At 45.8% G+C, this 15,221-nt stretch overlaps 1 protein-coding gene across 1 annotated transcript in view; it reads right to left on the bottom strand.

The window, feature by feature from the left end:
- The window catches only part of LOC142803003 (putative GMC-type oxidoreductase Mb1310), a 44,706-nt gene that overhangs the window by 11,342 nt on the left and 18,143 nt on the right, over positions 1-15,221 (bottom strand). The window contains exons 6-7 of the mRNA XM_075888100.1: positions 4,998-5,165; positions 3,118-3,322 (exon numbers count right to left, since the gene is read on the bottom strand). Of these exons, the coding sequence (XP_075744215.1) occupies positions 3,118-3,322; positions 4,998-5,165 (373 nt within the window). The remainder of the gene's footprint in view (positions 1-3,117; positions 3,323-4,997; positions 5,166-15,221) is intronic.

The following is a 15,221-nucleotide window of genomic DNA, read 5'->3' as shown; positions in this document are numbered from 1 at the left end:
TGTATCAACCCGCACCTCAGAGAGCATCAAAAAAGTATTGAATGAAGCAATCTCATCACGCCTCACATTTTAAGTCATGCAATAGTACCTTTGAAGGCTTGGTAATCTTGCACAGTCCGCCTGACAAGACCACATGAGAAATATCGAGGAAGAACGCTGCACCTTGTTTAAGTCAATAGATTTTCGTTATTGCTGCAACACAACTTCATTAATCAATGATAAACACGCCCCTCGGTTGTTAGTCTTTTTGCACCTCTTTTTGACCTGCGAGATGCACCCCGATTTTCTTATATATGTTTGTGAACACGTGCAATAACCTTTCAGTGGTGAGTGAGCGTTTCTGGTGTGGATATTTTTTTCCTGGTCCTACTTCTTTGTTTTTGCCCTCAGTAGGCTTCATTCCAGCCTGTAGTTACAGTGCCAAGAGCAGTTGGTAGATTCATATGTTGCGAGTGGGGCGCAGTTGTCTAGTTAATCTATTTTATTTTACGAAATTGCACTTATTTCTATGGAACTGTTTGAATATGCCGGAACCACACAATTTACTCGTAAACAGCATCATCTGTGAATGCATCCGTTAATTTTTGGACACTGCTCGCACCTTTTAGGCAACCAAGTTGTCCTGTTCTTTATTTATGCCGAAGGCGGACTGATGCTAGAAGATAATAATAATTAACTGACGCTTCTGAGCCACTCACATGGTTAAACCGAGGAACAAGTGCAAATTGTAGACAAGCCATCGGATCCAAGCACTGAAGTTTGTGACTGAACCAGGCAGTAATGAATCTCACCTTGCCGAGTTCACTTGATTTGAGAAGCACTGGCCCAGTGCAAACAAAAAGTTGAAACGTGAGGCTTACTCGTCGCGACAGCTGCTGCGGGGTACCAACTTTTTTCTTAAGCATTTGCGCGCCCGTCGGTGCCACTAGTCTGCTTGAAAAAGGTCTATTCAACTCATCTTAGTGTTGCGTATGTGCATCCTTTTAGGGACGAAGCTCCTTATAGCGGCACCCGTTCATCCCTCGTAGCCGTAGTAGTCATAGTAGTGTGTAACAAGTATTACATACTAATCTCCAAGATGGTGCCAGTAAGGTTTATTCTGTGCGTTGTTGAACAATAAAAGATAGTGCTCAATCTACATGCCAATGGCTGCTAAGAGGGAATGAGAGACAGGAGAATTCAGCTTTTAGTTAACGCGCACGCTGTGACTTTTCTATTGTTCAACAACGCACAGAAGACAAGAAAGGGTTGCAACGTTATACTCGCTGGGCGTAACCTCCTAGGTTTTAGAAAGGTTTAGCGAGTGTTGGACCGCAGTGCCATGTATACATTGAACTAGTATATACCATGAACTCGAGGTCGTTAAAGGTGGGAAGTAGACACGAAGCGCAAGCCGTAAGAGAGTGTGCGTGTGCCTCCTCTCGTTCAGTCCTTGGAATGTCCGCTGGATGGCGGTGCTTCTATATGAGGAATATATGATGAAAAGACGCGAGATGGTGGTACTTGGAGAGTTGAATAGGTGGACGAACGGACACACAGACAGATGCATGGACGAACGCACAAATGGCTGTGCACGGACGGATGGACGGACGCAGGAGCGGATGCCTGGAGGAAAGCAGGGACAGACGCACAGATGAACGTGTGGATGCACGAACAGACGCACGCACGGACGGGCACACAGACGCGCGCATGGATGGACGGAAGCAAGAACGAATGAATGGACGGATGCTTGGCCCCACTATCCATCATCCACTCCGTGGATATGCTGCCATTTTTAGAGGCATGGGAGCTTGTGAATAAACTATAGCTCAGGTCAGAATTTTTATGACTATGCACTTTACTTCAGCGCAATTTTGACAGGATTGTCGATATGCCTTAAAGGGCCACTCACCAGGCCCCATACCAAGTTTTCGTTAGACAGTGGAAGTTGTTAGGTAGGAACATTGTGCCACAAAAATTTTTTGAATCGGTTCATTACGAGCGGAGAAAACAAGTTTTTTGAAGCGGCGCGAAACGAGGATGAGGGGAGACGAGCTCGAAACCCTTGCCGCTTCTCCAAGTAGCCTTCACAAGCCAAATCTCTTCTGCACTCTCTCCGGCATCCGACCATGATGTGGCGTGTGCATTACGTGCCCAAACAAGTTCAATCCCCAAGCACGCGAGCGACGTTGCTTTGTTGACCAGCGTTATTTTGTGGTCTTTTGCCTGTTTCTGCGGGATCATTTGGAAACGCTTGCCTAAACGGTGTAGAATAGATGAGCAAGCTGAGTGCGCGAACGCGTAGGAGGGTTCCACGGCGGTCGTATGCTCCGTGCGCTGACCGCGGGACACGAACGCATGCGAAACCCCAACACATTAGCCCTGTATCAAATTACATAAACTACGCATGCCGTGTTAAAAAAACTTTCACCATGTCACGTGTCACTGTCTGCAACGTCGGAGCAGAGTCGTCTCAAAGAGGACTAACGTCAATTCATTGCCGTGTACGTAGGGCCATTCATATGTGCTCGCCATGTCCTCATTCTCTAGGCGCTCACTGGCAGAGGCGAGGGGGAGCAGCGTTCATCTTGAAATTTGACCCATTTCCGCGGCGCGTAGCGTTGCAAATTTTGGCGGAAGTGATCATGAACGCCCCGTCTACGCATTGCGCTTGTCAGCTCAAAATTGTCAAACCTGGTGAGTGGCCCTTTGAAGAATAGAGGTTTGTATATCTATTTGTTATGACAAGAATTAACTGAGACATAATGTTGAAACGTTTGTTGTGTTCAAGACTGCTATTCGGCATACACGATAGAAAATTGCTAGCGAACGCATCCAAGTTCATTGTGTGGCCATACTTTCAGGTAAGAATAAGTTCGCCAAGTAAGCCATTTACTGTAGGCGCGTATATTTGAATCCTTAATCGAAGACTAAGCATTTTAGGCCTACTGGTTTATATGGGGTGTTTTACTATGCAAAGGGTTTGTCATACCTGCCTTCATCTATAATATTGGCACGGTTTGCGAGCCTACCTTTAGGACTGACTGTTAGCTAAGTGATTTGGTTTCACGCTGAATTCCGTGCGTGTATAGGACGGCGGACAGTCTAAATGCAGTTAATTTCTTGCAGCGCATGTGCTTCTTGTCCGTCGTCCTACTCGAGAGCGCTCCACCGAATTCATTATGCAGAGCTTGCCTTTATTCCGGCTGTAATAGAGCAGTGGGCCAGCGAACGGCGTGATGTCAATGTCGATCTTGCGCTTGATGCTAGCGCTGAGGCCGCCGGGGTAGACGTGCTCGGCCAGGTTCTCTCCGACGCCTGGCAAGTCGGCGATCACGGGGATCTGAAAGCATTGTGCGCATACGTTGTAAGATGACGTTTAGTGCGACGTATGTGCCACACGTCATTGGCTCGAAAAAGATGCAGTGAGCACGGTTAATAAAAGCAGCCACACAAAGGAGCGAGTACATGCCTCCAGGTGCATGGCTTTAGGATTATCTTTGTGCATTATTAAAAATGTGTTGGCTGCGTTGCATCTACTTTGGTGTCGTGTATGGTACATGACCAACTTGGAAACGTTTTCAAGTTGTGCATTCATGCATGTGCGTCGACAGGAGGTGCAGAACTTCACATACACCAGATTTGGTATCACGTATCATGAATAGAATACGAAGGTAAATGACACATCCAAACATGATAATCATGACGCGAAAGTGATGTACGGCCTAATTTGCCTCCACCTCGTAACGTTGTGCTGATTTTAGAGACATATCAACCTTTCTCATTCGTGCTTCGCATATCATCGATTACCACTGTAGGTGGAATCTGCCATTTTTTTGTTGTTGGGTTAATCACATATAGCACGCCTAAGGTAAAGTAGCGAATTTGACTAGTGTGAATATACTCATCACGATCAGCGCACAAAAAAAAAACACAATGGGACGTTGTCTCAACGTCTAAGAGAGCATGCTAGCTCTCTAAAATGTACACAATCTACGCATCTTGTCCTCCAATGCTAGAAGTGCGGCTGTGCAGCTGAGTTAATCAAAACCGCTGTCGTGGTGAGACATATAGACCAGCGCACGCGTCAAGTTGCTGAAGCTTACGAAATCATACAAGCAAGAGACAGGTGCCAGCCTTCAATTCCTCTCACAGCTGCTGCGATTTCGTATCTACAGCATACTTGATTGCGTGCTGGGTGGGGGTTTTCAATCTTTTTATCTCCATGTTTGCATATAATCGCCACGTTTGTTCCATTAAACTTTCAATCGTTAGGCAGCGCTTGAGTCGTCCACTTTGTGTTTTTGGTGCTTTTTTGTGCAATCATCGTGATGAATATTACGCCTATATTCATTCTTTTTAAAACTTGCATAGGAAAGAAAGTTATTGGGGTGATACACAACATATAGCGGTTAGTTTGAAGGCGGTGTAATAGATAGATTGACTCGACGTTGAAAAGTACAGCTCCGCAACACTGTCATTAATTACCACAACGATTCAATGGTTGTGGTACATTCCTCTTCAATGCCTTATAAAGGTCGGAAGTATCGGCACCGACCGACCAACGATATTTATGAATGAATGAAGAAACAAAAGAGGTGAGTCTGCACTAAAGCCTCTTGGTGCTATTGGCCGATACATATTGATGCCATCGCAGTACAAAAAGACATGCAGAAAGAAGAGGCACCCGTGGTGCTTTTTATATTGATTAGTCCGAAGTCTCTCAGTCATCACAAAATTCACACGATGCCTGAATTTAGTCGTCTTTTGGCCCACCTTTGGGGGTAGGCGTAAGCCATTTAGGTTAGTTATCATCATCGCCGTTCTTTAGGGGAAAGCTCAACTTTAGTGACACGGCCAAAGGAAACGTACGACACGATACACGTCATGTATTGGCGCTTGTACCCAAATGAGGTTGCGCCGAAACCCACCAATATAACTATTATCATCATCATCGCCGTCATTTTTTTTAATCTCTGTCTCTTTGCTGTACTATGGCTTCTACATGAATACGTCACCTCGAATTCCTGCAGCTGTTCCTTGGGTCCAATGCCCGATAGCAAAAGCAGGTGCGGTGACTCGATGACTCCTGCCGACAGGATGATTTCATGGGTGGCGAATGCGGTGCGAGTGCGGCCATCTTTCACGAACTCGACGCCTACGGCTCGCATGCCATCGAAGATCACCTGCGAGAAAAAACAGGATGGCATGAGGCGATGTTTGCTTGTTCACAGTTCACGTAGAGCGAAGGTTTGCCCTGTAAATTCTGTTAAGAGCTTCTGAAGAAAAAAAAGAAAGAATAACGTAGACTGCTCACGGCACTACTTGGGCTCGAATACATACCATGGGAGAGTTTAGACGGCATATAGACGACAATAGCTATTATTTAACATTTTAGCGAACGCAGAAAGCAATGATCCCAATGACCCCTAAATCATGGAATTTTAAGTGTGACTGGCTAACATTAATCGGTGTTAAAGAGCGCAGGTATTAGCAATACTGTACGTGGTGCTGCAAGACTTGGTCAATTTTAGAATACTTTGGACGAATTATATGAGCCGATCTCAATGTCAGTGTTGTCTTGCAAGGCGTCCGACAAAGTCTCGCGCTCAACTGCTGACCGGCAGGTCGCGGGACCGAATCCCCGCCGCGGCTGCTGCTTTTTCAATGCAGGTGAGAATGTTTCAGGCCCGTGTGCTTAAATTCAGTAAGTTAAAGAAGCCCAAGTAGTAGAAATTTCTGTAGCCCTCCACTACGGTGTCTCTCATGATCATATCGTGGTTTTGGGACGGTAAACATGCGGAATGGAAGTGGGCGAAAACAAAAAAAAAGATTGCCTTGAATGCACGCGTTGTGGAGTATACTTGAGCCCATCAAATCAAATAGCTTTGTATTGTTCTTTTGGCCATTTATGCGGCCAGCGATTCCTCACCGGAATTACAAGTTTACCGATGAAAATGGTTCCTGCTGTCGTGATGTACCGCGTTCTTGGACTTGTTCGTTCGTCACGTAAACCAACGTACTGCGCAGTTGAGGTGTGCATGCACTTTTTCATAAGCTGTGTAGTGGAAGGTCCAGGGAAGACAGGGCCATCTCCCGAACTTGACAGTCGGAAAACTACGCGATCGTGGAAAACAGTTGCTATTAATTCAAATCAGACTTTCAAAAGAGGGGAAAGGAATGTTCTGGATGGAACTCAGAATGAAGAAAGGTAGAGAAAAAAAAGGAAAGAAAGAGAACATTTCTGAGAGCGATTGAGCGATTCTGCCCTGGTGACTAAACTGATCCGTGAAGGATTCGCTTGTTCTGTTTGCAAAGACGTTCGAAATAAGCGTTATGTTGTCAATATTAACGGGCCAATCTCCTAACGTGCTTTTGCGTGTGAAATACCACGCTAAATTGTCACAGAATAATTACCAGGCTTATCCAGCTTAGTGTGATTTTAACATCATTGATGCCGTACCTTTAGCGAACATGTGATGCACTACGCAGCATAACAAGGTCGACAACAGGGCTTGTTGGTTAGATTTCAGTGGGCTATATTATAGTGAACTAGACAGGAATAGTGGAACGAGCAGAGAGCGAAAGCAAGAAGGAGCGGCGAGGCGAAACACGCAGAAATATTCGTGCGTGTTATGGTGGCGCCACTGTGCCTTTCTCCTAAAGCTTCAGCCCAGCAACGTGCGTTTGACAGCAGGCACTGAAGATTGTAGTTGCTTGTGCGTGGTATTTTTGGTGGTGGTAACGCTGAGTTAGATAGGAAAACCTGGGCGGAAGAATTATTCTTTTGCGCAAGGTTGTAAAACTAGGTATAGCAGAATGAAACTGCTGCCGTCTGACTACACTGAATGACTGGAGTGGTCGTTTGTACCCTTCACGAAATTTGTAGTACAGGGCTGGGCAGTATCGCAATTTAGTAGTATCTCAGAGATACCTTGAGTTCCTGTATCGAGGTACATTTGAAAAACGTACTTGTATTGCAGTAGTGAAGTACTCTTACTTTGTATCGAATGTATCGATACTGCAAAGACACAGTTATCTCGCTACTCTTTTGTTCGAACTGAGCCTATGTGTATCTAATATCGAGAGAAAGCTTGTATGCGCTTAGCTAGTCAAAAGTGCTCCACCAGTCAGCGACACATAGAACTCAGCGAAGAATCCCCCACACGCACAGAATGTTCTATGTGGGTAATGGTTTGACGCAACTAACGGCAGAATCGAGAACGCAGTGCTGACGATCTTGGATCTTGCTCAAGGCCGGTAAAACACAGTCAATTTCGCTTTTGGGGACAATTTTGGTTTACCACGAAGTCGTGTTCACCTACAACAATAGACAGCCTTTTCTATATCACTAGTTTGTAATTGAAACTGAACCTGTGCTCTGTCTACTGTCACTCTATTTTATCAGCTGCTCTTACTTTGATGTAATTAGTGTAAGCATTCTTATCAAAACAGATCGATCATGTGTTTGATCAATAAATAAGAGCATACTTTACCTCGTATCAGTGGTGTAACTTAGTCGAGCGATACGGCTGACCCGATTGCATTTTAAATATCTGGAGCGCATATTTTTTTCGCAGAATTATCTTCAGAATATCTTGTTATGTCTTCTATAAATATTTCGCAGTACTTGTATTTTTAGGCTTGCGAGAGCTGTATTTCGATATTTGTACTTTCAGAATACTTTAATGAATGTCTCTGCCCAGCCCTGCTTTATGACAACAGACGCGCTTCATTGTCTCGGAGCTACAGAGAAACAGCATTATTTCGTAACATTGTGGCTCTCGTGAAGAAGAAATTCCTCTGCTCTAATGATATTTTATGCGACGCTCGCAAGGAAGAAACAAACACGACAATTATTTCGTCTATGCTATCACGCATTTGCACTCATACAGAGAGCAAAAAAAAAGCGCAGCAAATGACCTAAAAGCCTGAGTTTGTGTTCGCACATATAGCTTTTAAAGAGTGCCCTTGTGTAATTAAAAATGGTTTGATCTATTCTTTCATTTGTTTACCTTCCACTGTTCCATTCTTCTTCTTTTTTCGAGTACGGCATCGGCTGTGTAGGGCCGTATTCCGTTCTGTGTGAGTAGCCACGCGCAGTTACAAAAACATCCTCCCTGACGGGTTTGTCCCTAAAATATCTCGCCTTCGAGCTTTCGAGTCAAAAGTACTTGTTCTTTTTTTGTGGACTCAGTTTACAATTTAAAGTCGAGCATCGGCGTTCAACGTATCGCACTCGTCATTTGAAAGTGCGGCAAACATGCGCCCACTGCAGCGTGCTTCAGGAGAAAGGCGCCGCAGCGCCGCCTAGTAGTTTCCGTGAAAACGGCCTCACCGGGAGGATCACTCTCGTCCCTCTACCCCTTAGTAACCCCTATCTAGTTCACTGGAGCTATATAGACGAGAGCACGTCTATCTCGCACCCAGGTGCCTTCGGCGGTATACCCTCGCTCCCAGACACTCCATAATTTGTTAGCAACTGCCAAGGCGTGCCTCGCTGGCATGGCAAGCAGGGGCTCTGTGACTTTCAAATGTGAAAAAAAGCGCCTGTTCACGCTGCGCTAGCTTATAAGAAGTCATCTGGGTACCACTGCGCCATCTTTGGATAGAAAAACAACCAGAGCAAGAGTAGGATACTGCTAACCACGGTCTGTGAAGATACCAACGCGATGCGGCAATCGTGCCGGTGTTGTGTGTGCTGATTGCACACATATTCATCCGCAACGAAAAACGTCGAGCTCCGCCGGCTGTGTGTATAATCGCAATCGGCAGGAAAGACTACGAGCCCAGTAAAGGTGTACTAGTAAATATAGTTATTGTGTTTACTCGAGCGCGACGCCAGCTGTTCCGCTTTACAGCAGTGTTTTGCGTGCAGTATGCCTGTATAGTAGTGCGGCATCAAATCATTGCCGTACTTTTGCGCAGGCTGCATGCAAGTAGTAGGATATGTTACGACTCACGCGTGGATGCAATGACATTGCTCGCTGGATTTCGTGCCGACCGGCTGTGCCCCCGCGATCTCCGACGACAGCGCAGCTCTTGCCGAGTGGCTTGCCTTATGCCATCTCCTGATGCCGACAAGAGCTCTCGCTGAGTGGTGCCCCGTCCTCAGACTCCTGCAACCGCATCAATCTTTCCTATTTTCACTTTACCTCCGTATGTGGTCTCTCTGTCCCTGCGCCTCTCTATTTCCCTACCCTGAATCCTCTTTATCTTTTTAATCCCTCTTTACCGCCATTCCTCGTGAGCTACTGTAGAGGTGTCGCACTGTGAGGCAGACAGTTATGGGGCTCGGAGTACTATAGCAATGCAAAGGAGACGTGAGCGGTGCGAAAAGCATAGCTTTAGACTCAGTCCAACTGCGGCATGTCTTGACTCACTAGGTGAATCTGTGCTTTCGGTCGGCGTCACAGTAGCATTTTAAAATATTGTTCTCGTTGGCACCTTCGCAACGTGTGTGTGTTCCAAGTGCCCGTTACGAGTGGCGAATGATAAACACATACAATGGATGAGTGCAAGTTGTAGCGAGATTCTAGTGCTAGGTTGACGCTCACAGCACAATTTCTGACTTACCACAGCCAAGACCTGCCGCAGTGTGACTGTGTCAAAAGAAACGCTTTCCGCTGTTCGTGTTTCTTTCAACCGCAATAGTGTGTGCCTGATGAAGTTGCTTCTGAAGTCTGCAATGCACGTGCTGTAGACAATCCAGAATGTCGAGGAAGGTCTCCTCGACGTTTCACACGAAATCAGCACAAAACTCCAGGAGAGGAAGAGCGCGAAACATCCTTAGAGCCGGACTCTTGTTGTGCAGTTCCGCGTTTGACTGGCGGAGCGTCTGCTCGCGTGGCAGTGCATAAGTATCGCTTTGCTGCGCTTGCAACAGATGTCGCGACGTGCTTTTCAATGTGTGCGGGCAGGAAGGCGAAACCATCCCACATGTAGTGCTACGCTCTACATGTTTGGGCCCACACCAATGAAAAGGCACCACACTGCCCGAGGCTTTGGGGTGTGTTCACAAAAATGACCCGGGCGATGGAGCGGCTGGTACACTGAACTATGCGGCAGTACGCGCCACCAAAACAAGGCTGGTGCAGTGGTGGAGCGCGACGCAGCGGTAATGATTTATGTGGACAAAATCGAAGGTGTGCAGATGCGGGTGTGTACGCCTGTGAAGTGTTTTGTTTATTTACTTTTTAAGTGTTTTTTTCTCTGGCTAGGGCAGATTAATGTGGCTTGCCCGATACAAAGGGATCAGCCTGAAATCACCATCATCATCACATGTTGATGATGATGTGCAGGTTCTGCCTCAATGGGCTTGGCAACACCACAGCTATGGCCACGGCCTCTCACCTGCAACGCCTTTTTGTCCTGCAGGCTTTCGTGTAGCTCTGCGGCCCGCGGTCCGACGGCGCGCGCTTCGGTGCCTTTGGTGACTTTCCGGAGGCGTCATGGTCCCCGGCATGGCTGAACGTTGACCGCTACCCGGACCCACCCCTTCGGCCTGTGCAACTACGACTGCCACAATCGCCTTCTGCGCCCCCGCGCGGAAAGTGCGTACCAATGCATCGACCGCCGCTACCGGACCAAGTGATTACAGGGATTGCTAATCTTCGGATAACATCCTCCTTGCCCCCGGACTACATAAGCTCGAACTCGCCCAACGCAGCTTTCAATGGGCTTGGCAACACCACAGCTATAGCCACGGCCTCTCACCTGCAACGCCTTTTTGTCCTGCAGGTAAATAATCGATACTTTCTGTATGCACGTCGTACTCGTTACGCGGCCCTCCTGGTGTTGCCAAGCCCAAAGTGTTGTTTCAGTGTCGTGCTTGATTGCGCACATGTCATTAAGCAATTGCTAGCTTTGTCAGGCGGCATTGAATTAAACCCTGGTCCTACCACTCGCTCTAACGTACTCGACTCTAGCGAATCGCTACAGTCGAGTGACGTAATGACAGCACTTAAAAACATCCAATCTGGTCAAGCTTCCATGCTACAAGAACTTAAGGCAATCCATCAGAAACTGTCTCAAAATGATGATTCGATCAGGGAGATGAACAATAGACTAACTAAAGTAGAAAAAGACTGTGCATCAGTATTGGGCATAAAAATGCAATTGGACAATATCAGTAAGCTTTCAGACCAAAATGCACAAGATGTCACTGCAATCATGACCAAATTGGATAAGTTTGAAGACCGAGCACGTCGATCGAACCTTGTTCTTTTTGGTTTAAAAGATCGTGAGTGTGAAACTTGGGCCGAATTGGAAGCCTCTGTGCTCCAATTTTGTAGCAAAGAATTAGAAATTTGTCTTGATGCAATGGATATAGAAAGGGCTCATCGTTTAGGTAAATATAATGCTAACAAAAACCGACCAGTCATCATTAAATTTGCACACTTTAAGGTAAGGGAGAACGTACTGTCGAGTGGGCGCAAGCTAAAAGGTTCGAACTATCGCATATCGGAGGACTATTCACCTAACACACTTAAAGCCAGAAAACTTCTCGGTGAGTTTGGAAGGGCACAGCAGCAACCTTACAAACTCTGTCATGATAAGCTTATCATTGGCAACAAAACTTTCATTTACGATCATAAGACTAACAAAGTCGTTCTGCGCCCGTTAAACACATAGGCCCCAGTCGTACTATTCCAACCAGGAAATCTTCTCCTTTCTTTATACTAACATTAGAAGCATTATTACGAAATTCGATGGCTTACAAAATCTAATTAACTCTTCAGAGTCAGATTTCTTCGTAATAACCGAAACTTGGCTTAACCCTTCAATAGCAGACTCAGAGCTGCTACAATATTTCCCGGACTTCAACATTTTTCGACGTGACCGCACTAACAAACGTGGAGGTGGAGTGCTGATAGGCAGTTATAAAAGCCTTCAATGTACAGAAATTCGTGTGTCCTCATGCTTAGAAATCACGTTCATTCTCTGCAATGCTTCTTATCCCTCCACGATAATTGGAGTTTGTTACCGCCCTCCCTGTCTTGACCCCCTTTTTGTACCGAATTTCCACGCGGCTATTCACTCTGTAACTAAAACTTTCCGTCATTATCCGACACTTCTCTTCGGTGATTTTAAGTTTCCAGCAATTTCGCGGAATAATCTGGCAAGCACAGCCGCCAAACACGGTCCTGAAAGCGATTTCGTCAACTCATGCCTAACATTTGGACTAACGCAACTCGTCACTGAACCCACACGTCAAAATTCTACCTCGCCCCGCCGCGGTGGTCTAGTGGCTAAGGTACTCGGCTGCTGACCCGCAGGGCGCGGGTTCGAATCCCGGCTGCGGCGGCTGCATTTCTGATGGAGGCGGAAATGTTGTAGGCCCGTGTGCTCAGATTTGGGTGCACGTTAAAGAACCCCAGGTGGTCTAAATTTCCGGAGCCCTCCACTACGGCGTCTCTCATAATCATATAGTGGTTTTGGGACGTTAAACCCCACATATCAATCAATCAATCAATCAATCAATCAAAATTCTACCTCCTCCAACACTCTAGATCTTATCCTCGCTTCCGAGCCTGACAAGGTTTCCAAGATGACGTTCTTGCCTGGCTTAAGTGACCATTCAGTGATTCATGGTACCTACCTCTGCCAACTAACACGCTCGTCTAAAATAACAAAAACGATAACATTGTATAACAAAGGAAACTATTCCGCCCTAAACAATGAATTGGCAGAATTCGCTACTTGCCTGCTAGCCGATTTTTCGCAGCGCTCTGTTGAGACTAATTGGTTGCTCTTCAAAAATAAAATCCATGACCTGTTCATAAAATACGTGCCCACCATTACCGTCACCGAAAAAAAGACGTCCCTATGGTACACAGCTACACTAAAACGACTCAATAATAAAAAGAAAAGACTTTTTAGATCAGCAAAACGATCTGATAACAATTCTGCATGGAACAACTACTACGTTGCGGAAAAAGCATTCAGCATGCACGCTATGAAAGAAAAACGTTCTTTTTACTCACACACTTTGCCGGCCATGCTGACCAATAACCCGAAGAAATTTTGGAGCGTTATTAACCCTCAAAATTCCCAACCACTGGCACTGTTTGATAATCATAACCTTCCGATCCCCGACGATGAAGCTGCCGAACAACTTAATCAATCATTTTTTCTCTTCCATGTTCACCATCGAACCTAACGGCAACTTACCTTCATTCCATCCTCGTGATTACGACATGATGCCAGACATCACGTTTTCTCAACAGGGCATTGCTAAATTAATCGACTCATTAAAGCTTACATTTTCTTGTGGCGCCGATGGCATCAACGCTAAAATGTTCAAAAACGCACAACCCATTGTCAGTGTGATAATATGCCATATTTTTCAGCAATCACTGTCTTCAGGAGTGGTGCCGGAAGACTGGAAAGTGGGTAAGATTGTACCAGTCCCTAAAAAGGGCCCTCCATCCCAGCCTAGCAGCTATCGTTCCATCTCGCTCACCAACATTTGCTCTAAACTAATGGAACATGTGATCTACTCTCACACCGTCAAGTTCTTAAACCGCCACAACTTCTTTCATCATAGTCAACATGGGTTTCGCTCAGGATTATCCTGCGACACACAACTTGCTTCATTCTACGATGACATCAGTTCTAGCGTTGACATACATATACCCACCGATGCCCTCTTTTTAGACTTTGAAAAAGCATTTGACAAAGTTCCGCATCAACAGCTACTCCTCAAGCTTTCTTGCTTAAACATTAATACAGCGACGTTCAACTGGATTCGTAGTTTTCTGACTAATCGGCAACAATGTGTGTACGCTAACAACCATTCATCTAACCATCTTCCCGTAATCTCTGGCGTCCCACAGGGCACAGTACTCGGACCCCTACTTTTCTTAATTTATATAAATGACCTCCCAGCTAACATTTCATCAAATATTCGCCTGTTTGCAGATGATTGCGTCGTGTACCGTCCAATAAAAAACCCTATCGATATTGCTATACTTCAAAACGACCTTATCCTTATTGAATCCTGGTGTAACGACTGGCTAATGTCTTTAAACGTAAATAAGACATCGCTAATATCATTTCACCGTAAGCAACATTATCAGCAAGCGACACACACCATTTCGGGCTCTACAATCTTAACAGCAGAATCCCATAAATACCTCGGCGTAACATTCTCAAGCAACCTCACCTGGACCACTCACGTTAACAACGTAACATCCTCCGCTAATCGTGCGCTGGGTTTTCTTCGTAGGAATTTAAAACTTGCTCCCTCATCAGTGAAGTTGTTAGCTTACACCACATTTGTTCGCCCTAAATTGGAGTACGCATGCTCGGTTTGGGACCCTCATCAATCTAATCTATCTAACCTTCTCGAATCTGTACAAAATCGCGCAGACCGGTTCATGTACTCCGTGTACTCTTATCATTCTAGCGTTTCCGAACTTAAAACTCGTGGCCACCTCAACAACCTAGAATCACGTCGTCATATATCTCTGCTCTGTCTTTTTCACAAATTTTATCACGCTCCTTTCAACGTTCCAGCCATCTTGCCTGCTCATCGATTATCCAGCCGTACAAACCATCCCCGAGCCGTTTATCCACCGCCAGCACAAACTACTTGCCTGCCTTCGCCATGCACCACTCCGACCCACATGTATTCAAGACCGTGATTGAATCGTTAATATGTTGCTAATTATGCCCATCCCTCATGTAATACCCCGACTGGGGCCTTTGAGGTATACTAAATAATAATAATAATAATAATAATAATAATAATAACATGGTAGAATGCACTGACGTCGCTATGTTCTGGTATATAGAAGCTCAAAAACAAGTAAAAACATCACCGCCCAAGCGCTCCGTACAAATGGTAAAACAGCGAAAGCTGTAGTGTGCGGCCCCGGTGGTCAGCAGTGGTTTCAACCCGACGCTGCACTGAAGCCTTTCACAATTACTGTTTTTATGTTCGTGCTTACCAATGAGGTCAAACACACGTTTGGCTTGGGTTTACCACAATGCTTATTTCACATGCCAAAAATTGTGTCTCGCAAGATCATGGTCATGGAAGAGTGTAATGAGTGGTTGAATGCGTTTCGCAATGCGTTAGTCACAGTGGTTGTTCTCGAACCACTGGTGGTCAAAGACGTCGCAGTCAAAGTGCCGCTGGAGAAACTCGCTCCGAAAGCGGGCTTTCGCCCTGGTGAACGCGCACTCGAAATAATCACATTGACGCTGCAACTCCGCGTTGTTGCAAGCGTTCGACA

The sequence above is a fragment of the Rhipicephalus microplus genome, chromosome 3, assembly GCF_043290135.1.
Source record: "Rhipicephalus microplus isolate Deutch F79 chromosome 3, USDA_Rmic, whole genome shotgun sequence".
NCBI lineage: Eukaryota > Metazoa > Arthropoda > Arachnida > Ixodida > Ixodidae > Rhipicephalus > Rhipicephalus microplus.
Note: the sequence above shows the minus strand (reverse complement) of the source record. Positions and strands in the feature narration are given on the sequence as shown.